General features: G+C 41.9%; 1 protein-coding gene across 2 annotated transcripts; it reads right to left on the bottom strand.

The window, feature by feature from the left end:
* Positions 1 to 255: 255 nt before the first annotated feature.
* LOC130170930 (importin-13-like) lies at positions 256 to 25,267 on the bottom strand. 2 transcript variants are annotated; one of them, XM_056378634.1, is made up of 23 exons: positions 25,121 to 25,267; positions 24,594 to 24,680; positions 18,894 to 19,019; positions 18,430 to 18,786; positions 17,197 to 17,450; positions 13,858 to 13,998; positions 13,426 to 13,567; positions 12,629 to 12,795; positions 12,216 to 12,336; positions 11,666 to 11,813; positions 11,367 to 11,548; positions 11,134 to 11,160; positions 10,778 to 10,912; positions 8,958 to 9,110; positions 8,422 to 8,502; positions 8,164 to 8,301; positions 6,951 to 7,047; positions 4,917 to 4,969; positions 3,326 to 3,392; positions 3,129 to 3,187; positions 2,925 to 3,014; positions 2,585 to 2,766; positions 256 to 2,443 (listed from the first exon to the last, which is right to left on the bottom strand). In XM_056378634.1, the coding sequence occupies exons 2-23, from the start codon at positions 24,660 to 24,662 to the stop codon at positions 2,347 to 2,349; spliced, it is 2,886 nt and encodes a 961-aa protein (XP_056234609.1). In that variant the 5' UTR covers positions 24,663 to 24,680; positions 25,121 to 25,267; the 3' UTR covers positions 256 to 2,346. The 2 variants fall into 2 exon arrangements, 1 of the variants encoding a protein (XP_056234609.1); XR_008828055.1 differs by lacking the exons at positions 256 to 2,443; positions 2,585 to 2,766; positions 4,917 to 4,969 and having other exon boundaries at positions 2,935 to 3,014.

The raw sequence follows: 25,267 nt of genomic DNA, 5'->3' as shown, positions 1-25,267 counted from the left end.
TTTGGTGATACTGATGAGAAAAGTTAACATTCAAACAAGGACTGACTCCAACCTAACCTTTTTTTCTCTCAATGAACTGGCTGGATATGGCTAAATCTTACATGTTTCTACTTGTACTTTTACCTACACTGGTAGTGGTGTTAATCGTTTCAGGGAGCTTGGAAAATATCTGCAGGATGTGCAGACAGAGTGTCTTTGCTGGAAGTGTTGAAAGCACAGAATGAAACTACTCCCACACACAGAAGAACCAGGAGCTGCAGTCTTAGATATATTTAATAAATTAAAGCCAAGGTACAAAAAAACAATGTACATTTCATACCTCCCTCCCCTCCTTCATCTACCGCTCTTTCTTTAAACTGTGACAAACATTATTTTTATTTCTCACCTCAGAATGAGACCACGATACAGACAGAGGATCAGTGCTGAACGTCCAGTCATTCACAGTTCAAATCAGACTCTGAGGCAGGATAGCTCACACTGTAGAGCTGATTCTTACCTCCAGTCTCAGTCTTAATCATGTCCTTCTGCAGTGTCTTACACACTGAATATGTTTGTCCCCTGAATCCCGAAACCCCCCACAAAACACATACATGCTACATGTCTGCAGGCACCTCGGATAAGACAGAAGGATTAGACTGAGATAAAGTTTTATCAGAGACCACAAAGTACATTTCGATGCTGAGTGTTATAAGATGTCAACTGGTCCTGCTGATTCACAAGACAGACTATTTTTACAGCCGTCACATCACTTCACCAATAATGTCTCTGGCGTAATGGATGAGCACAGAATGTCGGTGCCAATTCTTGTTGCAAACACTAAATAACTCTCTCAGAGATTTTGTTTCTGAACTCTAATCCTTCTCGGTCCTCTCCAAGGCAGTGACCCAGATGAATGAAAGGATTTTGGATAGCTTGTGCACAAGCATTGTGTTAAGAGCAATAGTTGGTGTCAATAACAGATAGATGGTTGGGTCTGGTTGTTGACTATCCCGATGATAAGAAGGGTTTAACGCCTGGGTGCGATTGCCGAGCAGCAGAGGTGAAATACCAGACGTGCCTGGTCAGCCTTTAAGAAGAGGGTAGTCTGAATGAGTGTGGTGTGAAGAAATGAATGGGCTCTTTGTTTAAAAGTTATGGATGTGTACTGTAGGTCCAATATAAGTGCACTGAACAAGTGGAAAAAGTTACATCTGTGCACACACAACCTCTCATACATACAGGTATGAACACACGCATACACTCAAATACACAGAAGTGTTCAGCAATAACTGTTAATATTCACAACTTGATTAATATTTTTGCACGATTACAGTGACTAAGCAGTCCAACGTCAGGATTATTAATCCCCTAATCCCTCCAAACACTCAATTGCCCTCTCAGTTTGCATCCTGTGCCTCTTTCTCACTGCCAGCTACTATCCTTCCGCTTCCCCTCCAGCCATCACTCTAGGCAGTCCTGCTTTACCGAAGGGACCACTGCATAACAACCACTCTCTACAACCTGAGGAGACTGCAGTATGACCGGGTAGGACTGTATGCACATGAGGTACAGCCCTTTACACAGAGGGCTAGGCAAGAGAGCAGACTGTTTTTAGTCCCAGTTTTCTGTTCTTCGGCTTCTTTTTCCACTCATACCCCCTTAAAAGGCATATATAACAAAAAAGGGACTTATTCACGAAACATTTCATGATAATTTGGCAATACGGATCTCCTGGGGGCATGAGTGGCAGTAAATATTATTGTATTAATGTCATTTTTCCTGCAGAATCCCCTCCTGACATTGGTCCTTCTCTCTTCCCATTAGCAGCAGCAGGACTGACGACCACCACCTTTCTATATGTGTACATACATTTATATACTTAAATTGATTTATTTTGAAAAATAATGTCAAGTAGCTACGTATGATACCACTACCATTTTCATATGGATGCTAATCACCAGGAAACAACCTAGGAACCACAGGAAGATTTAGAAAGGCAGAACAAGACAGAGATAGAAGGAGGCGTGAGGCAGCATGCTGGGAGTGCTGCTCGAAGCTCTTCCAAAGAAAAGACCTTTAAATAAGAGGAGAGAAGAGAAACAATCAATCTTAGAACAGAAAAAAAAATCGGAGCAGGGAGGATAGCCTCCCAAAAGCCACCGGGGATTTAATGTTTGTCCTTTAATCCAATGGCACGTCTGTGTTGGAATGGATCCATGTCTTGTCCTGCGGCGGGGCGGGTAATCATTACAATCATTTCATGATATCTTCACTGACTGGGTTGGTGAGAACTGTTTTGTTGTGGCATCCAGCTGGTTTGCACTGAGGGCAGAGGTCACGATTAGGTGAGAGTTCGAGGGTAGAGTTTCAGTATTCAGCGGCGTACTCTGTGCCATGGAGCCCTCTGCACAGTAGTGTGAACTCCTTCACTATGTCCTTCACCCTCCGCTTGTTCACTCGTTCTCTGCATCACAGAGGAGGAGGGAGGCAAAGAATAGAGAAAAAAAAACACATAATTATAGAGTATATGTGAAAAATCATGTGCTTGACCAACTGGATGCTCTCATTAGCTAATAAGCCTGTCATCAAATGTCCGGCAGCGTACCTGAGTATCTGCTGTGAGAAGTTGTCTTTCTGTTCAATTGTGACCCGTGTCGACGGGAACCCTGGAGGCTGCAGAGCCTCCTTCAACCACACAGCGAGCAGAGAGAAGCAGTGCTTGTTCAGACAGAAAAGCACTTCTGCGAACTGGTCCATCAGGCTCCGAGATGCCCCGCCCCCGATGCCCTGGAGAGAGTGGAGGAGGCTTTTTACATGAGGGACTTAATTACAGTGAAAGAGCAAGAAAAGTTTGAAGTGTGATAACACAGCAAACTGCAGCAACAGTGAAATGATGAAACTTTTCTGTGGTGTGATGTGTAAATGTGTAATGTGGTGCTTCTCACCTCCAACACGGCCTGTATCAACAGCTTGCCATCCTCCTGCACCACCCTGGCCAATGGAGGCACATCTGAGCAGTGGGGTAACAGTTCAGTCTAAGGCAGACACACAAAGAAAGCCAGATGACTCATTTATATCTAAAATGATGGCTTTCATGTTTGCAAAGTTTTAAGTTGTGTGTGTTCATTTGTGTGTGTGTGTTCGCTCACAAAGAACAAGCACGTTGACTTGACTGTCGGAGCTTCAGGAAATTTGAGTGACAGAACTCCTAGAATGAAGAAGAATGGTGTCAAACATTTACAGTTTGTACTTTGTACTGACAGGCACATATTTCACAGGAACTGTAGCAAGACACACAGTCTAGTGTGTAGAGGTGCGTGTTTGTGTAAACGATGTGCAAACTTACCACAGTGGAATACTGCTTTCACATCAAGACTCTCAGACAAGAACAAATCGGGCTTCCGTTTGAGGGCCTAAGAGGCAGATAAAGGCATTAAACAGAGTATGTTTCTGTTGGCCCGACCCAATCGGTACTGCTTCACCACATTCCACTGCATAAGCTCCTTCAAAATACTGCTATCAACAATACCCCCTCAGCCTGGTAGCCGGATCTGACAACAACACAGGACTGAGACCAGATCTGCCTACCAGGCTATAGTACTCTCTCCATTTGTTTAGGAAAAACTATATCCAAACTCATACAGAGATCCTCCAATGCAGAACTCAGCAGGTATAACAAACAAATTACAAAAAATCAAACTTTGAAATCATTGGAAACTTAAGTCAAACTAAAGGCAATGATGGTTTTGGCTTTGTTTCTTGAAATCAATCTTACTTGAAACATTACTTTTCCTTGTTTTTGGTTGACTGGATTGAATATGCAACAGAAGTGTGTAAGTAATTAACATGTGCAGATAAAGAGAAATACAACTCATCTCGTAATAATGAACTCATTCAGGATGGAGGAGAGGAGAGAGGGAGAGAGGGAAAGGGAGAGAGATGAAGGTCAGATCTATCCAAAGATAGAAAACAAAGGAAGAAGAATGAAGACGGAAGACAAAAATATAAAACAGAAGAGCCATCAGCCAATTTGTCTGAACTGATTAATATTAGTTGAATATTAATTCACTTGGGCTTTGATTGGCTCTGGGCTGGAATGACTTCAGAGGAAGACTGGGCTCAGAGACTAACCAGTCACCTGGGACCACAACGCTCATACAGACGCTGTTACATCAACTTCCCAAGAGCGCAGCGTCAACTAAAATATTTCATCTAAGGCTCTGAGTGTGTTGATGTTTTTCCAGGGAGCAATTGTGCCCTGATGTTGACTTAAGTTTTTTCCTTTTTTCTGTTAAGTGTTTCAAATGGTGGATTTTCCGGCATAATATACTTATATGCATAAATGTCTAATTTTTCCATTTTCTATGCAGCATGTAGAGCCATGTAATAAATCAATGATAATTTATCGAAGGATTACATGGTCCTCTGTGAGTCATGAGAATTTTTTGTCTTTCTCAGCTACAGACAAAATATAAGATTTCCACCTAACTGTGACAGCATGTCTACGCAGTATTTTTAAATATTGATATAAAAATAATTTGCAATGATAATCAGGACACTTGTGCAAAACAACCTGCCATATCAATGTGATTTTTAGAGGCCATTCAAGAGATCTGTGTATACTCTAAGGTCATCAGAAAGAGATGAAGGTTGTTTCTGCAGTGAAAAGAAAAACCCTACATGAGGTTAGTACTATGTTTGTGTGGCGAGGTGACTGTTAGAATCAAAAGTGTTTGAGGAGAGACAGACATCTCTTTTTCAAACATTTCCCTCATGTTTCATTCCACTGCCTCGCCTATGTGATGGGACACCTTAGGGCCCAGTAACAAAGAACAGAAAGAGATATAGAGAAGGAGAAGAGGACAGAGAAACAGGGAGAAATTAGAAAAGGAGAGAGAGAAACCCAAAGTGAATGAAATAAGAAACCAAAAACACACCTGAGCTTGGAGTTGCATAAATGAATCAACAATATCAGGATGATCCCTGGGTCCTAAAATATAATAAAGATGAAACTTAAGAAATCATAAGAGAATAAGAATAATATACAAACAGCAACTGAATAGATTCAACAGTCATGTGGAAATAAAAGAGAACTCAAAAATATTTCATTGAAATAATTCACAGGTGAATAAGGAACAAAGGGGTAGAAGGAGGGGGGGGGCATATGAAGCTTTGGCAGAGTCTTGAAAGAACAGACCAACCAAAAACAAAAAACAGGCAGAAGACAAAGACATGGGTCTGTTTGGAGAGAAAAAAAAAGAAGTAACGAGAGAAAAAGAACAAACCTAAAGAAACAAAAGTGGGTTTGGAGTGGGAACCCAGGAGGCACCTCTGTTACTGTTACAGTTTGGAGGAAAAGGGGCACCAAACCTGAATCAATCCCGTTTCACCTCTCTCCCATGAGACACTGCTGGAATCATTGTGATCAAACAACAATCAAAACATTTCCTCTGAGATTTAAGTAAGTGCCTCAGGGAGAGAGGTGATCATCAAGGGTTCATTCAGAACTGGTCGATAAAATCCCCTTTGCTTCAAAGGTGAACCCATAGCCATCAGTTTGAATCACTCTCAAAGATCAGGAAAGGTTCTGATATCACTACCTCCCTTATGCTGGACACAGACTACAGGACTTTTTAAAATGTGACAGATTACAAATGATGACAAAATTAAACACACAATTCCTGTAGAGGCTTCTTGACTGAAGAATCCACATCGAGATTCCTGACTTTCAAACATGGTTTACTCCGATGGCTTAAGATTGATGTTGGAGGTACTCCAACAGCAAACTTGTAATAAAACAGAACAAACGTCTGTAGTGAGCGCCCAGCTTTAGATGTTCCCAGACTCCAAACAAGTTTCCTGCTCAATACCCCCCTCCGGCCCTCATCCACACACTCCTTGAAGAAATACAGGGCTTATTCAGAGGGCTGTGATGAGGAGCCCGACTCTAATCCTAGCACAGCAGTGGCTGCAGCCGTATTGAGCTGACCTGCCCTGCTATGCTATATGTCAGCCGGCTGAATAAGCTAGTGGTCTCTGTGCTGTGACTGTATCCTGTACTGATACTGTCTACTGAGAGGAACCTGCTCAGAAAAGAAAGAGTTTAGAGGCAGGAGGAGAGGCAGCCATTACTTAACCATTCAAAGCAGGAAAGGAAGAGAGGAAAAAAGGGACAACACAAAGGGAGGGGGAGCGGCAGACAGTCCTGATACAAGTACTCTAGACCAAGTGTAGTGAATTTAATTATCATCTCCTTGATGTCCATCTTACGTTGAGTGAAAATCAGAACATTAGTCTGGCCCCGGGGTCACGCACATGAGGATGAAAGTCATTTTCATGCAGCCCAAACACATTAAATTCATCCACAACTTCATGAATGTAAAAAAATAAATAAATGAATTTAAAAAATGGAATAAGCAAAGACTAAACTGCTCAATATAGAAAACATTGCAACATGTTATTTGTATAAGTTTAAAGCAAGCACTTCAATGAGCTTAAAATCATCTAATCAATGATCGGTGGCAACAGCAGTCTGCACTGATAAAAACATCATTTGAGTCTTTTCAATGCATCGAGCAGACAGACCACTTTGTGTTTCCACTTACATTAATGAGTAATGAGAGCAAACGTTTAAAGGTTGACTGTGACAGCAGAGTCCAGTGACCTCTAACCTTTTGTCATTTTCCTATTTACGGCCTCCAGGGTGAGCTGTTTCATTGTCTAGAAATGTAGCAGCACATCAGGAATTTGGGGCATATGTCACCATAATATACAAAAACTATGAAACAAATTTGTTTTCTTTTATTTTCACAAATTTGTTTACAATGTCACTCTTTCCCCTCCCGCTACACAAAGTTATGATTTTCAAACCCGGGAAATCAAATATGATCAGAAGCTTTCAAAGTTCTACCACTGATTTGAACAGAAACAGTTCACAGTATTCACAGTCGCGCCCCTGCTGGACCCCCTACCTTGCTGGAAGATGGACAGTGTTACCGAGGTAACCAGCTCAAACAGAGCCTTGATGGGTGGGAAGTGGTCTGTCTCACTGGCAAAGATATGCACCATCTGAAACAGCAGGACTTCAAATCAGACACTCACTATGTTTACTTGCACAAAGATACCAGGTTATTACAGGCTGCAGCAGGAAATCAGAGAATGCAGTAACCTGATTACTGAAAGAACTGTGTTTACTTACAGCTGGTTAATATTAAGACTTCTCCCCTTCTCCAGGCCATATTTCAGAACCAAGACTAACGTGTTATTGGTGACATTTGACATTGCAGCCTGGTGCAGTGAGTAAATAAGCTCTATAATAAGAGCACAGTTTTCTTTTTACTATGAAAATGTATCTGAATTTTAAAAATAACCTACCCCCTTATAAATATTTATTTATTTAAGTGTTATTTTCAGTTACAGTTGGACTTGGCGTTAATTAGTTTGGGTACAAAGATCCAAATGCAATGAGTAATGGTCTTTCATCCCTTCACACTGCTGCCACAGTGTCACTTTTCCTGCCTGAGGTTATTGTCGTACACATTTAAAAATTCATATAAATGGCCAAGAAATCTGGTTTCTCGAGCAGAAATCCACCTCTGCTAATTGGATTTCTCTCACCTTGGTCAAAGAAACCAAATTCCTTTTGTGTTGCCATGACATTTAAAAAAAAAAAAAAAAAAAAAAAAAAAAAAAAAATCAGGTTACTGCAGAAAGACAAAAATAATCAGACTATGCAGGTGCAATCTCAAACCTATCAGTAGGTGTATATAACTCTGAGGAGTGAAGAACCCATAATATAATAAGATAACATAATTTATTATTTGTTACTATTTGACTATGATAAACAAATTGCAATGAGTACTTTGGTTGAATTAATATCAACTGGGTAGAGAAAAACATTTATTTCTGAATTGTATAACTTTAAATTGAAAGACTAATTTCCTTTTTTAATGAGTTTTAGTCGTACCTGGTCAAACAATTGCTGCTTGAGAATCTAGTCATCAAACACAAACTGTATACTCATAAATCCTGGACTCCTTGGTGCGTAGCTTATTAGTGCATACACACCCCTTTCTCACAAAGCTCTAAGATCTCAGCATGTAAATACATAGTAGGTGTGTGTGTGTGTGTGTGTGTGTGTGTGTGTGTGTGTGTGTGTGCGCATGCACATAAATGAGCGTATACCTGTCGTGTGAGGTCAAGGGCTGAGGCCTGGGGAATTGTACTGTACATCTGCCCAAGCATCTCACTTAGCTGAGACACCATGGGAGCAAACTCATGGAGCAGAGTCTTCACCGACTTCTCAAAGATTGCGCACACCGCCTGAGGAACAACATGAGATCAGCTTCACTGAAATGTCATCACATCTCCGTGTTATTCATGGACCATGTTCTACAAAAGCAGAGGTTTGACTGTATCTGGGTGCACATGTTGACAACTTACCTCTACAACTTGCGAATCATTGAGCCACTTGCTGAGTACCGTCTGTATGAGAGCAAACACCTGCTGCAAAACCACCACCACCTGACACACACATACAAACTTCATTAAACTTTGATAAAATGAACAGAAAGCAAAGTAATAAACAAGATGTAGAATTAGAGATTAGCATTTATGCATGGGTGCATGCCTATTAGCAGAATTACCAATGACTATGGTTGAGTGACAGGGCACAATTTTCCTGTTGGCCACCCTCACTAATTCAACCAACGATAGCCGGTGTATTCAGTGGTTGAGGCAGCAAGGGGATGGGGGTGAGAGGAAAATAACTCATATGGCTGCAAGCACCATGTGACCCACTGTAACTATAAAACTGCTGTGTACTACATTACAATGGAATATATTTTAAGTTTATATTGGCCAATGTCTCTCACCCATAGATTCAGCCTATCACTTATGGTCAGTGTACTTGTTAAATTGCCCAACCCTGCTCATGAGACTGACGATGTGTGTGTGTGTATGTGTGTGTGGTGGCTCACTGGGTTTGGTCCAGGTGGGGGTGGGGCTGTTTTGACAGGTGGTGCTGAGCCGTCCGCTGACTCGTCATCCTGCTTGCTGATGTCGAGTGTTGTGAACAGGTTGGACAGCAGCCCCAATATGTGGATGATTGCCAATTTATTGGAGGGATTAGGCTGAAAGAAGAAAACAACAAAAGAAAAAAACAAATAAATTATTTCAGCTGGCTGGTATACAACCTAAACCCGCTGTCCATCTGGCTCATTTAGTGCATTAGTTTCTGCCTTGAGAAATAACTGCTACAATATTCAAGAAGATAAACAAACCTTTAAGGCTAGACATGCTACCAGAATTTTACTCCTGAGCAGGATAAGCACTTTTGAAAATGATGGATGGAATATCTATATCAGCTAAAGAAGATGTTAAATGTGATGCAATAAAGTGAGCATTTATCAATAACAGTTTTGGTAACAAATTATTTTAGCCATTTAGCCAGATACACTCAATACTTTGGGTCATTCTGAGGCAACTTAAGAGAAATTTTAAGGCATAATTTAGGGCATTTGTCATTACTACTTAATAATACAGTAGTTAATCAACAAATGACTATTTGATAAATAAGAATTAATTTGAATCCAAGTTAAAACACATTCAGCAGTTTGACAGAGAGAAGGTAATGGCTTGTTTTCTTACCAGTTTTCTCACTGACATCTGCATTTACACTCACACACACCTCCCCCCAGGTAAAATCATTAATTATAGTTTCACTAGCGGTACTTAATCATTGCTCTGTCTCCATGGTGATGTAATGGAGCCAAAAGACTACGAATAGGCCAAAGATGTGGCTGCCACACCCTTGAACCGCCACATCTCTCATCTCTACCTCCCTGCTACTTTTACTATACAGCAGTCATCCTACAACAACAGCAGTGTGTGAGCACATTATGCTCGACTTCCTCATCAGAGTGACTCCATCAGCTTTTGCTGTCAGCCCTGTCAGACATCATGGTCATTCATCCCTGATGTAATGTAACCTGAAGGCGTCCCCACTAGGTGCCACTATTTGTCCAGCTCCCGACACAGCACCTGATTTCTTAGTCTGATGTAATGCCGATACATCAAAAAGCTAGACAGAAAACAATAAGAGGGGAAGGAAGTCGGAAAGGATGGATGTGACAGTGTGTGACAGTGTGTAAGTGTGTGTGTGTGTGTGTGTGTGTGCTGTGTAGAGAGTGAGTGGTGAGACCGGGACAGAGATAGACACAGAGAGAAATGAAAAGCTTCATCTAAGATGACGTCTCTCTTCACCCCACCCGAGGTCTTTACCGAGTGTAGAACAAGGGATCAGGAGAAAATCTACTTCGCTCCACATCCAGTAGATATCAAACTGTGTATTTTTAGATAAGCACGACTCCATGTTTGTACTATCCAGCGTGACAGTCACAACATCCAGCCTCCATTAGACCTGATGTTTAAGTAGGCTAAAGAATTTTCTTTTGCGTGACCGTGTGCATGAAAACGTAAAAGCGCGACCTACTGTCAGTTTGTGTGTGTAGACACTTTTTCATTTTCTGAATTCGTCTTGCTGTGGTGTATGTGTGTTTGCATGAGGGAGAGAAAGTGTTTTTTTGCTGCTTCCATGTGAGTCACTAGCCCATGGTGCAGGGTCAAATCCAATCTGGTCCCACAGAGAAATGTTCCACTGCAGTGACACCACACAGACACAAGGCCTGTTCCTATTGGCCAGAGTCCAACTGTGCCTGCTCTGTGTTTGTGTGTGTGTGTGTGTGTGTGTGTGTGTGTGTGTGTGTGTGTACTGTTACACATTGGTTTGTGTACACACCGTCTCATCTGCTAGCTTCTCCAGTTGCTGAATGTATGGGGTGATGAGAGAGTGAAGGTTTCTTAAGATGTCTTCCACAGGGAGAGCAGAGAGCAGGAAGCCCAGAGCCTGCATCAGCCACATGCACTGACTTGTCTGCAGGAAGAGATGATCACAGGTTTTTGTTTGATTTCAACCATGACAGCTTAAGAGTCATTCAAGAGTTTTATACTGTACAGACAGCACAAACAGATTTTTCATAACACATGACATGTCATTCTGCAAGCAAGTTAAAAAAAATGTTAACAGCATTCCTTATTTAAATGCCACTTCTTGAACTGATTGCCAAAACATAAAGCGAGAGGACAAACACTGACCTTGTGGATCTGCTTTATAAGCACCTCCTTGAGGAAAAAAAGAGTCAGAGTGATGGTTCTATTATTTTGAAAGTACAAGGAAAAGTGACTTCAAAATAATACAGTTGAAGTGATTTCAAAGAGTAAATGTTATTTCTGGAAAGCAGGAAGATTACAAAAATCTGCAGCACTATAGCCCTTAAAAGTAAGAAGAAAATATTATTGGCTCTTGCACTTGATGTAGACACACATACCTGAGAGACAGCTACTATGTTGGTTGCGTAGGGTGGCAGGTCATATTTGCATTCCCTACAAATTTTCTTGAGTGTAGAGACAGAGGAAACAGAGAGGTCTGGGTTTCCTAAAGCCTGTAGCACCAAGGGCAAGACACTGCTGAGCATCACTGGGTGGTCTGCTAACCATTCAGCCAGAGCACCTATAGGGAGTTCAAATACAGTTCAGATACTGAATGAGAAGCATTGTTTTTTTTCTGCACATTTAAATGACATTTAATTTGTTTTAACCATCATGATACCACCGGTATTTGTCTCACCTATTGTGAACATCACTGTGTCCGCTAACTGGACATTGTTGATATTGATTCTGGGGATGAGTCCTATCAAGCCTGGGATGACGTCAGAGTAATTCACATCTATCGTCTCTGCTATGGACTGGAAGCCGTACAGCAAAGCTTCTGTGTGCTGGAGGAGGGGAATACAATCAGTGTATTTGTGAGCGCGAGATGACAATAAAAAAGCAAGTACAAAAGCTTGAGGTATGAATAAAAAAAGGTTAAGCATGGACAGTGAGAATAACTCAAAAATCAACTTGAAAAAACGTTTCAAGTAGTTTAAGTCCTGTAAATACACATTTTAACTTTCTTTCAACTGTTCTTTAGGTTTATCTTGGAGTATGTGGACTTTGTGCATGACAACATAAGTATAATAAAATGAAAAATAAAAAACAATGCACTACTCTTCAAAAACTGGTTTATGAAATCTAGTGTGACACATATTTAGCACTGGCTTCTGTGCGACACTAGTAGAGACAGAAAATAGTTCAAAATATCTCTTTGCTCATCTATGTGTGTATGTCTCACCCACCTGCCACGACGTGGGCTGCTCTGCATTAGTCAACAGTCTTCCTAGTTTATCATACAGGTTACTCAGCAGCTCTGCTCCTAGCATCTCATACACGTACATGAGTGTGTCTGAGATATCCACCCTGGAGGACAGACATGCACAAACAGACATTTTAAGGGCAAGCGATGTTGAAACCTGATCTGTTAATCTATTTGCCGGACAGGTTCTGCCCTCTCAGCTGCCAGTCCAGTGAGAGTCTATTAGAGAAAAACACACTCATTTGCTGACCAATCATCCTGTCAGTGAATAATTTCTGAAACACTCAGGCTGTCAGTGAAACACTTGCACACAACAGTGCGCAGCAGAAATAGGCATGTACGACACACAGAAGCAGAGTAAGGAATACAAATGCATACAAACAAAAATACACACACCTGTAGATCCTGAACTGCTCTTTCTCATCTGAGGACCAGGATGCATACTCTTGGTCAGACGGGAACTGGGCTTTGTGCAGCAGAACATCCACCAACTGGAAATACACTGGTCGGTAGACCTGCAGATACACTGCCTGCTTATCCGACTCAAACGACATGATTTCATCCTGAGGAGGGAGGACAAGAATCAAGGACAAGAAGAATTTGTTTTGGGTCTGGAAAAAAAATTATATATGCACTTAATGGACCAAAAACATCTGTTCTGGCATGCAGCGTTTCCCACACAGAGGCTTCTAACAGACACTATTAGAAAACAACAACACACTAACTTAAAGTCTCTGTCTACAAATTACCAGCTTACATAAACCAAGAAATTGATTATGTTGGATAACACATAAGACAAAAAGCAGATGTAATTTGCAAATTTAGTAATTGCAAATTACTAAATGGAATAATTACCATTTAGTAATTTGCAAATTGCAGACAAAGGCCAGACCCCAGCAAGTTGCACATTTATACCATCAGGATGTTCAGAGAGAGTTCATCTTAACGTGTTTATACAGTCTAACGACAGATGAATGTTTCAAGCAAGTGCTTATTGAGCCATGCCATGGACATTGAGAGTAACTCAAAAATCAAAGCTAAGCTAAACTAAGCTCATTTTGTAGTCGGGTTTTATGTGTGTAAATCATGCCAGTTAGAAAATGTGCAATGACCCTTTATTTGTCCAACTATCATAACATTACTTTAAAATTAAGTTACAGTAGACAATGAGATTAGATTTGAACATTCCTTACTTGTAGTGTGTACCAGAAGGTGAGTGTGAGGGAGCTGGTGGTCTCATTGACCGGGTAGTGGCCTGGGATGCCCGTACAAAACATGATCATGTTGACTAAAGCCAGGAAGCTCTGCCAGTGATCCACCTGCTCCAACAGAGTCCTAGAAAAAGAGGTGAATTCAACAGCTGTCTGATACAGTTGGTACACAGGTAAACTCGCACCTTTCTCTCTCACAACAACACAAAAAGAGGAGACATGGCAGAAGTACAGACTCCACACTCAGACACTGGACAGAATATTGTTTCTCTTATATGGTCGCCCATTTTGTTGAGAGTTGTTTAAAAACTGAGATTTGTGTTTTGCTATTGTATGGGCAAAAACAAACTTTATAGGTGTTGCTTTCAATATAATTGAATTAGAGAAAAGGTGAAAAAAAATTTTTTCACATACCTGGAGTGGTTCTCTCCTAGTGTGACAGCGATCCGGCAGATACCATGGCAGGTCTCCATGTCTCCATTCTGAACAGCCTCTCTGAGCTGCTCCTGGAGGGCCAGCACTTGAGGAACCAGTTTAAGCAAAGTGTTCACATATCTACAACATGAACACACAAACACAGACAGAAAAACATCAGCATTAACAGCTAAGAGTCTGGTTCATTTCAAGAAATTGAGTTAATACCAGACACAGTCCTGTGCAAGGGAGAAGAACATCTCATGCACAGCCAGCCTCGCCTGGTGAATACAAATTGACTCACACCGCTCACAGCTAGGTTGATGTATTTATTGCTCCTTCTCAAGACAAGTGTTTATTTCAAATCAAATCTCAGTCCAAGTCAGTCCAACCTCTGATCCAGCACACCCACCCCTAAAAACCCACACATCTACCAGGGAACCAGAAAATCTATTCAAAGCTCCTGCTCAGAGCTGTGCTGCTGTCAGTTATTATACCGTCTTCTTCCTGCTGTCTCAGCCATCCATAATTCCATAACTCCAGCTAAAACACACCCCCACCCCCCCCCCACACACACACACACACCTCAGATCTGCTCATGTGACAACACCAGACAACATCCTCCTGTCATCCTTAATGACAGCCAGTGAAGGGGTGACATTTGTAGATGAAGAGCATGCGCGTATGTGCGCCTGAGGAGATTATGTGCATGTGCGAATGCTGGAAATGTAAACCATATTACGTGTGTGACAGTCCCCGGGGGGGTTTGTGGTATGCAGGCAGTGCTTCATCTTTCATGAGAGCATGAGTAAGGACATGGGTCCAGGTCGATTGATATTCATCAATGACACAGCAAGGTTGCGTGACTTTAACAGTATTTGGAGAAAAAAACTGAACTCAACCTAAAAAACTAACTCAGGTTTTTCTTGAAGGTTCTAATCTAGGGCTGCAACTGCTGTGATTTCAATTATCAATTCATCAGGCGATTGCTTTGTCAATTTATCAACTAAACATTTAATCCATGAAATGTCAAGAAATTGTGAAGGAAAAAAAAAAAGTACTTCTGATTAGGAAATAAACAATTATTCAAATAAAACTGTTGATTAATTTTCTGTCCACTGATTAATCAACTAATTGTTTCATTATTAATGTAATCCTATATAGAACAGCAGTAGCCAAACTAAAAAAGTAGCCAGCAACACTGATATGCATCCTCAGCTCTGCAGGCTAAATGCATCTCTTACCACTGTCCCGAGAAGCATTTATTATTATAATTTCCCTAAGGCCCTCTTATGAGCTGAGGACCTGGATCTATGGTCCTGCGTTATGAAGAAGAGTCCCCTTCTCAGCAAACTCGCTGATTCAGCCTTCTTTGGAGAGAGCTCCACCCGCTGTGCAATGTGATGTGTATGAATCTGGCCTCCATCTAATAACCCCGTACCTGTGTGTGTACTGGCCTACATCTCTGTGTTTGGCTGTCTGAGTAACTGTGAGAGAGCAGCGCAGGGACCCACTGCACTTTACTCTGAGTGAGTGACCGTGTGTGTGTGTGTGTGTGTGTGTGTGTGTGTGTGTGTGTGTGTGTGTGTGTGTGTGTGTCTGTGCACGTGTGTGTTCATGTGAATGGCAGACTGCACTCATGCACTCAGAAGATCATTCATTTTTAACAAGGTGCTTTGCAAATGCAGGTCATGCACTCTTAGCTCAAGAAAAGAGGACTTGGTGTGTATGTGAAGCGATTAAAAGGGTATAATGGATTTGTATGTTTTCCCATTTCCCTCATAAGAGATGACATTCTGGAGGTTCCTCTGAGAGTGTCTGCTGCAGCCTCCTCTTCTCTACCTCATATCTGTCCGTCCTCTCCCCTTACGCTCCCTGCCCTGCCTTTATACACATTCTGCCTCCTTCCTGACTCCTCCTTTATTCCCTCCCCCTCCCCCACCTCTGATCCCCTCTGCAATTACTGCAACACTCCGAGACAGGGGAAATGGGTTGCCTGGCAACAGGATGCAGCTGGACCAATAGCATCCCCCAAAATGAGTTGACTGTAATGTGTTTAAACAGAGGGAGAGAACAAGAGACAGGGAGGAGGGCTTAGTACTGATGGTGAGAGGAGAGATGGGGGAAAAGAAGAGCTCAAAGAAACAGGCAGAAAAGATAAAATAGATAAGATAAACAAAGCAAAATCCACAGATGGAAAAATTACTTCCTCGAGAGGATGGGGGAAAAAGACCTTATGCCTGGTCTTCTAACAGATTCATTTGTTGTCCTTCTAGCTTCCAGACACAGACACAAGAAACAAAACAATATAGCTACTCAAATGTAACCCCATGAATCACACAAGCCACTGACAAAAACAGAGGCCACATGTGTCTCAAGAGACGCTACTAATGAGACAGACAAGACTTTTGGGAGGATCTGCTCAACATGCTCATGACACAGGGCTGTGATCAGTAGGCTAACACAAAAAGAGAAAAAAGGGGGAAGAAATTGGTTTTGTGGACCATCGTCCAAAGAAATTGAGATTTAGAAAAGAAATCAGAAGAATCCCATCTGTAGCTAACATAGTATGTCCTAGGAGCCCAGCAACACTTGCTGAGGCGGAGGACGTTCTACCTGTAACTCCACTGCCATTAATCGTCTCCCCACCATCTGCTCGGCATAATTTCAGTGTGTTTAAACTGACTTGTCAGCAGCAACTTCACAGATGCGACCCCTCTGTCTGTGAAGCAGTGCAGAGGTATGGAGGATGAAGTCTTTTATTCTAGCACACTTTCACACCTTTCCCTGCCCTCCTTCTTTTTTTTTTTAGCACCCTTTCTTCTCTTTGCATCGTCCCGTCACCACCGCCCTCTCTTTCTGTTTCTCCCTCTCTCTAGGGGAGGGGTAATGGGTGCCTGCCATGTCTGAATCAGCCAGGGCATGATGACATCTCTCCCCAGCTCTGTAGCCATAGCAACGCCAGCCAACCGAGAAATGCCGCTCTCCTCCCCCTGGCTGTCAACCTGCCCTATATCAATCCCTTCTTCCTTCCTTCCCTCCATCCCTCCCTAATGGCCTTCCAGTGCCCACCCTGTCTGTTTCCTGCTATTGGCCAATGCTTCTTTTTTCCTCTCCTCACTCTCCTCTTCTACCTCCATTTTTGTTCAATGTAATTTCTAGAGTTATTACCATAACAAGCTTTCATGCCATAGCATCGTTACTTCCGTCTTCTGCCTTTTTCTTGGGTTGATATGCCAGTATGAGCACACACCGGCAAATATTTGACCTGTGGAAGTACTACAGGGTCTTGTGTGTTTTTATTGATGATATTCATGCAATAACCATGACAGTACACACCTTTGGGAGTCGGGCTGTGAGATGGCGTTGACTATCGCCTCTACCGCTGTGTCGAAAAGCTCTGGGTCAGGCAGGGCACTGAAGCAGTCGTGCACCAGGCCTTCGCTCTCGCTGAGGGGCACGTCCAGCAGCACCCAGGATGACAGGCAGCGCAGCACGCGAGCTTTCACTGCCCCGGGGCTGTCCGTCCGTCGCAGCAGTTGTTGCAGTAAGGGACACACTGACCCCCACTCCCGGCCCAAGGCACCCCGAACCTAGAGGGAGGATTAAAACAAGGGTTAGACTGATAGTGTATTGCACATGTATGTCACTCTCTTTGATGTGTAGACCTGGGTATAAAGTTTTTCTATACTGGTATATACTTTTTACTGACACCAACATGATGACTTCTTAATACTTTGCTTTTTGGAATATACAAAGCCGGCCGATATTGAATTTTTGGGGCTAATGCCGATACCGATATTAGGGAGTAAACAAATTCCGATATCGATATATTGGCCAGTATATATATATAAAAACAGATATCTAACAGATATAAAAAGATATTTAATGAAAGCAGGATATTTTACAGTTTGACAATAAACTTTATTGTCCAAAATTACATCAATGCACTGAAACGGTAAATTTCACTCGGAATTAAATAAAACATCTATAACTAAAAAACATAAGAACAAATATGTGTGTATATATATATATATATATATATATAATATATATATATATATATATACACACACACACATATATATATATATTTAACTAGAATAAAAACAAAGGATCAAATATACATTAAATGCAGCCTATATAACTTCACCCGAGCATTTCCACTGCATTATTGCTTCTTAATAAGGTATTCATATCAGCACATATCAGAGAATCTATGCACCGGTACCGATATATCTGTAATAGACCGATAAATCGGTAGACCTTTAAATAATACAAACCATTATTATCTACAAACCTTTGTTTGTTTGTTTTTTGTTGTTTTCAAAATATCAGATATATCAGTTTTCTGACATAAAACAGTTAAAAATTTGTAGAATTATTAATAGAATTATGATTTCAAAAGTATTCACTGCCAGTTTCTGGTCATTTTCAATACTTTGTACTAAAGACACAATTCAGTCAATTCTCAAAATCCAAGAATCCACAGAAAAGGCAACCTGTGAACACTGCACAGATGGTCATCACCAGCCACCAAGAGCTGTGAGAGGGTGTTGTCTGCAGACATACCTGTCCCTTCCGGTACTGTGGCAGACGGCTGGTTTGGAACTCTTCAGGCAGGACGGTGAGCAGCTCCAGCAATGCCAGGCAGCGTGCCCGCCCATCCACCCCTCCCCCCTCCTCCTGAAACACCCGCACCATCTCTGCCACTGCGCCTGGCCAGGCCTCAGGCATTGTGTTGAGCGCCAGGGAGGCCAGGGCCACACATAGCCGAGTGAGAACCATCTTGGAACCGGAAGAGAAGCAGGTGATCTGGGAGAACAGCTGGGTCTTCAGAGACTCGTACTGGTCAGTGGGGATGTCTGACCAATAGCGAGAGATCTTGGTGTGAAGTGCACTAGCACCAAAGTACTGGATCTCTGGCACCTGTGAGAAATGATAAGATGGATGCAAATGATGCAAAAATGTTTTTTAGTGTGCATGTGTGTTTGTGTGTCCATGTCAGTGTGTGTATGTGTGTGTGTACACTGTACCTTATCCGGGTTCAGCAGGGCCCAGCAAAACTGCCAGGCCTGAGGTGAGACCTGGGCCTGCATTAGCCATTTCTGGGCCAGATTCTTGTTTTCTATATTGGGATCATAGTACAACTGGTGGAGGGCCTGGGAGGAAAGAAGAAATAAAAGAATAAAACTGAGAAAAGTCAAAAGAATCCATACAGTCTGTGCATGGTTGAACTTTGTACTAACAAAGTCCATGAGAGAAATGTTTGTGACTGCACTTCACACATTTACAATAGTGTGTGTCAGAAAAAGCAGAAGACAAAAACTGTCCTCTGAGCTTGTTTAGTGGAAAGAGCTGGTTACCTTGAGAAAATAGCATCTTTTTCTTGCTCACAAACAGACACATAGTAGACAGTTGACTGCCAAAACCTGAACAATGGATAAAGCAATGACCTGAAAACAGCGCTTTCTGAAGTACAGCTGTGAGTAATTTGAGTAGTTGAGTGCAAGGAGAACACGAAAGCCAAAGAGAAAGAGAATAAAGGATGAGTGTAAGAATGGGAAATAAAAGAAGAGAAAGCAGGAGCATTAATTAAACAGACACCTCTAACCCTGGCAACGCCAGAAGAGAGGTTTAGGTGCTACTCTGCAAAAATGCCTGTTTTTTTTTCTCTCTGTCTCACACAAACACACACATATGTACATGCTCACTGAACTAAAACCGCTGGCAGCCAGCACTAAGTGTCTGACAAGCAACAGAGGAAAAAAATCTATTCTCTCGGCTTCTGATCCTTGTCTTTTACCCCTGAAGCCTGCTCACATCAATTCCTCCACCACCAGCCACTCTCTCCCTCTATCCTCCTCCCTCCAGCCCATGAAACATCCAGTTTCATTACATACATCAGTTTTCTATCTTCATCTCAGTCTTCTTCTAAAAATCTACATTTCCCCATTCCCTCATTTCAGAAGTTTAGGCTGTCTAACAAGGGAAGATCAATAATACTGTAAAGAAACCATGATGGATTGGAGTACGATGATGTAATTGCAGCTGTGGAGAGGAACATCAACACAGAGTCAGTCTCAGGTGGTGTTCTCTCCCCGTTTGCCATCCTGCAACGCAATTATCTATGTCTCTACTTACTGTATGTGACACTGGACACGACTGGCTGAGTGTTAATGAGCTGATTATTTGTCGGCGGCATTTGTACTTATTTGTGTGAGAGGGAGCTATAGGTGCACTTACAGTATGCACAGCAGGTACTGTATATAAAGTACATATGTGGCTTTGACTTTTTCTTAGCTGGTAGGTATCTGGATTCCATTAACATCGACCTCTACCATGTTTAGGTTTTCATTGAATGCTTTTTTATTTAAAACTGAACAGGTTAACATAGAAAGAGCTGCGTGATAAAACTAATGAAATATGAATGTGTTTATGTGTTGTGATTTGGCAAGATCTCTCCATGAATCATTATTAAGCCTTCATTCTAAACAGCATTAAAATCAAGATGGTTTTTGTTAGTCAGCTCCACTCGGCCCTTTCTGTAAACGAGGCTGTGATATTGGAGTTAAAAGCAGCAGCGGATCATTACCGCAGTCCACTGTGTGATCGCAGGCCTCTCCTTATCCGATCCCAAACAGCACCATGTCTGTGTCTGAGCATGTCTGTCCTTCCTTGGTTTATTATCAAAGCACGAGACACAAAACAATCTGTTCATTTTGCCGCTTTAATCTTCTCAAAGAACCACCGCCTGTCTCCTCCTGGAAATCACATCAGACATTCAGCAGTTATCTCCACCAACAGTAATTGTCCGTTATTAATAGGTTCTTAAAACAAGCAAAAGAAATGAATACCTCTAGAAATAGCAGTGTTTATTTGCAGCTGAGGCAACAAACTGTGTCTCCAGATGGTATAGCAACCTGCCTGAACCACCTGGCTTCACCTGAAGATGACATACTCTTGGCAGACACTGTCAAAGGTCATTAGCCTCCTCTCCTGTCCTTTTGCAACAGGAGGAGGGAGGGAAGGGGGATGCAAGTGAAAAAGCATGGTTCAGTTAGACAGATTCACCATCTGCTCTCACGTATAACCAGTCTTACTGTAGCTAGTATATGCTATACAGGACAAATATGAAGCAGCTCAATTAGGGAATAGCCATTATTCCTAAATACTGATTTCACTTATTAAAATAAGCAAGTACAAGACAAGAGATGTAGATAACAAGACGCAGATTGGTTTGAAAAAGGGCATCATTTTTATGATGTTTTCGTTAACATCAGAGAAATCTCTCTTTCCCCAAATGCTTATGAGTATAAATGCAGAAGTCCACACACACACACGTCTTTGGATACTGTTCACACACAGCAGGTAGCAACACCTCTTTGCCATGGGTTCACTGCGTTTTCCAACCATCTGTCCACTAGAGTGTTGCACTCGAAGTCATCATAGTGATGGGGGGGCAGTGCTGTTTCTGTACTGCAGAGGGCAGAATCACACCACTGACCCATTGTGACACTGTGTTATGACTGTGAGAATCAAAGGCATGCAGAAGAATGATGATTAATGAGGGAACCAAGAAGAATAGTTTGTGTGAGAGCGTGCGCGGGTGGTTGTTGACAGCACACAGCCAAGACAGAATTTAAGAATATCATGTTGCCAATAGTGATCAAGTCTCAGCACATGAAAAACAGTAACACAAACAATTTCCATTTTACACCACACAATTCAGAAGAAAACATGCATTCACTGTCATATGTGTATCATGTAACCTACAAGACGTGTGTTTCATCTTGAGCCTATATGCATTTCTGTCAATAAGTATTCATAATTATCCCTTTTTTCCTTCTGAACCAGCCTGCCGTGCCACAACAAAACTACTCAATACACCATGCAGAATTTCTCAGTGTCAGATGTCTCTGCCTAGCTTTGTTCTGTAATATGTAAGCTGGCAGGCTGAATCATCTCCTCTGCTTTTAGTTTCATAAAACTATTTAATAGGGAGACAGCACTTGTTGTTGCATACATCTTATCCTAACTTTACTTGAAGACAGTTTCCAAATGGCAGAGGTGCATCACAGGCAAAGAACCTGGGAACTGAGCACTACAGAATGAGCACTGACAACCTCCTATGGAAAGCATCCAGTGTGGGTAGTGGGCTGCCCAGGTGATTACAGATAATTACAGTAACAGAATGCCATCCCTGACGAAGTGCCCTTGAGCAAGATGCTGACCCAGTGCTGTGCTGGGCTTCTTTCTGATGGTACAGTAGTTGTTTGGCTAAGGGGAGAAATGCTAAATGAAAAAAAACCCTGACGTGCACACTGTTCAACAGCACAGTGTAGACCTCTGACTTTAAAATCCACTTGCTTGGTAGATAGTGATTCTGAAGCTAATTATAGTCAAGCGGAAATTTAAGGCGGCATACGAACCCATTCATTATACACACAAAGTTACTGACAATGTGGTAGTTTGTTTCACTGACCCAAGACTGAACAAAGGCCTTTCTATTGGACACATACAAATACTGGGCCAGGAACCATCATCTCCACCACAGCCCACAGTACAAAAGTGACAATTCTGCACTGCTGGTCGTTTTTTCATTTCACTCTTCTTGCAACTGCAGATGCTCGCATCATCTTATGAGAGGCACAATTTCTCTTTCTGTTGATGTCTTCAGATGAACACTATGACATGTCTGCTGGTGGTGTGAATATTTACAGTACAGTTACCTGCTGCTGTGACTGTCTGGCAGAGAGGAAAATAAAATTACTGGTAAAAGTATTGAGCTGATGGTCTGATGCAGACACTAATATGATGCTTTTAGGCGCACACACTGATTCTAAAGAAACCTTTTGTCTCCCCTTTATTCCACTGAATGAACAGCATCGTGCTGATTACATAAACAATTAAGTACAAATATGTCATTCTAGCCAAATTACCTAGAAAAAATATCTCACCAGTCGAAATATGCCTTCGAAATATAGTTGAGTCTTGGGAGAACAGTATCTCATCAATGTTGAAATGCAAGTGCAGTGTAATTACAAAAGTGCTCATACCCTTCATGGGATATGTTTTTTCAGATGCTGTTTGTCGTACTTTATCAGTTAATGAGATTACTGATAGTGCCGTACCACTTGTAGCAGACTAATTCTGATTTTACAGGATATGAAAATGCACCATATACTATATAAACCCTAAAAAAAAAAAAAGACTCAAATATGATAATTACTGGCATCTTTGTACTGTTGGGGTATCCTAAAAGAGGAAAGGCAGATGAGTTTGATAGTCAGAGTTCAGTGTCTTAACGTACATGGCAATGACATCATAGATGATGAAGCGAAACATTTTTTATTTAAAATCTATTGTTTTCTGAACAATCAATACACTGACATTTAACCACAGCTGGCATCTCCTTTCTCATATTATCGGATAAATCACTGAATGCTGAACATATATCCGACACGTGCATCAGGCAATTTTTGGGATAAATATAATGCACTATTTTTGCTAAGGTATTTTTGTAAGCAGTGGTTTACTGTCATTGTGCCTAAGACAGGTACTGGAAAATCCTATTAACAAATAGATTGATGTGTTGAATATTACACAGAAATTAATGAGGTAGGGTATCAGTTACTTTCTCTGAGAAAGATCTTATTAAATCATAACTAACTATTTATGCAGTTGTTAGTTACATTAATTATACATTTACTTAGGTATGCACACAGTACATAGTAGTGTTTTATCCAATTTTAGTTAATGTGATCAAAATTAGAGGAAAAGTTCTGTTTTTTCTTTACCCCCACCAAATTACAAAACAATACATTCTCACAGACGCCACTCTTTCCACTTGTAGAAACGAAACATGAGAAAATGAAAACAGAGATTTTCCAAAGGGAGACAGGACCTTGGTGTTTGTAATTCTCCCTCTTTTTATTAAAGCAGAAGGCACAGTATCAAGCCAAGCCATTTCCTCTTCAGGAATGAGCCTCTCTCCCTCAAACCTGCCTCTAATTATATCTGTCGCATCACCAGCCTCCTCGCACCCCCTCCTCTTTCTTTACTGTCACTGTCACAGACATCGACCCTGTCCCACCCCTCCCTCCCCTCATTCTCCAGTCCATCTCATCACATCAACTCTGCTCCTCCACAGGAGCAACTCTCTCTCTCTCTCTCCCCCTCCCTCTCTCACCCACCCTCCCTCTCTCTTTCTCTCTCTCTCTCTCTCTCCATCCTCCCCATTGTCTCCCCACCCATCCACTCTCGCCCAAGTGACCACCCAGCAGGGAGATTCGCCACAGCAACCTGGCAGCCACAATCAGCACTGCCTATATTCAATCCAACACAAAATAACACAAGACCCAGACAAGCATTTCACAATGACAGGCATGGCGATGTATTGGCGGGCTACAACCTGTCATTTTGCTCTTATCTGCTCATTCTTTCTGAACATCGGCCATTCAGTAAAGACTAATCTGAAAACGCCAGAAGAGATGTAACAGGGACAGATGAGCTGAATCCCTGTATGCAAGGACAGACATATTACCCCATCCCATATGATCCTAAATCTGTAAAAATTGATGCACTCTGTGATTAAAAAGCAAATAATGCTCTTACGCTTTATTTCTCTAGCAGTTTGTCTCATTTGAAACATGACGACTTACTTAGTCCACAAACCCCTGATGCTCTGTAAGCCAACAGGCTGCTGACAATGACTTACTGGCCCAAAAACTCACCTTCTCTACGTTTTCCACCGTGAAGTCCAGAGCGTCCGGTGTGGCTGCTATCCTCCCTGGTGTCTCCATATCTCCGCTGACACGGAGCTGTCAAATGATCAAAGAGGAGCAACACATTCAGGAGCTAACAGCACAACATTAAACTCCCTTTTCTAGACAGTGTCGTTACCGTAATATTTCCACAGTAGCAATCGGAATCTGTAAGTCAGTTGGACGATCTCATAAATATAGGTTTTAAGGTTCACACGAGAAGCTAACCGGCAAGCTAACATTAGCTCGGTTAACTTAAGAGCGGGCTAGCTAACGCTAACCTCCACTACAGACGAATTCTATAGAAATGGCTAGCAACACTATGCTAACGCCAAACCAGCTAACGTAGCAGGGCATGTAACTTAACGCTACTCTGGTGACAAATGATACCAAGCGAAACAGTTATTCTAGCCTTTTCCGAGTGTGACAACATTATCAAAACAGTGCGGCCTCCGTGTATCATCTATAGGCTGTCTAAACGACCAATATTTTCACACCTTTCTGTCCTGCGACGGTTTGAGACGATGCTGGCAGCTCCCTGCCGCTTTTCTGCCTCTGCTCCGTCACCAGGAGCTTTCTGCTACATTCAGGCGCTGTGGGAAATAGCGTAACCACAGCGTAACTGGTCAAGGACCACCCAATAA

This window comes from Seriola aureovittata, chromosome 6 (genome assembly GCF_021018895.1).
Source record: "Seriola aureovittata isolate HTS-2021-v1 ecotype China chromosome 6, ASM2101889v1, whole genome shotgun sequence".
NCBI lineage: Eukaryota > Metazoa > Chordata > Actinopteri > Carangiformes > Carangidae > Seriola > Seriola aureovittata.
This window is presented reverse-complemented; position numbering and strand designations above follow the sequence as displayed.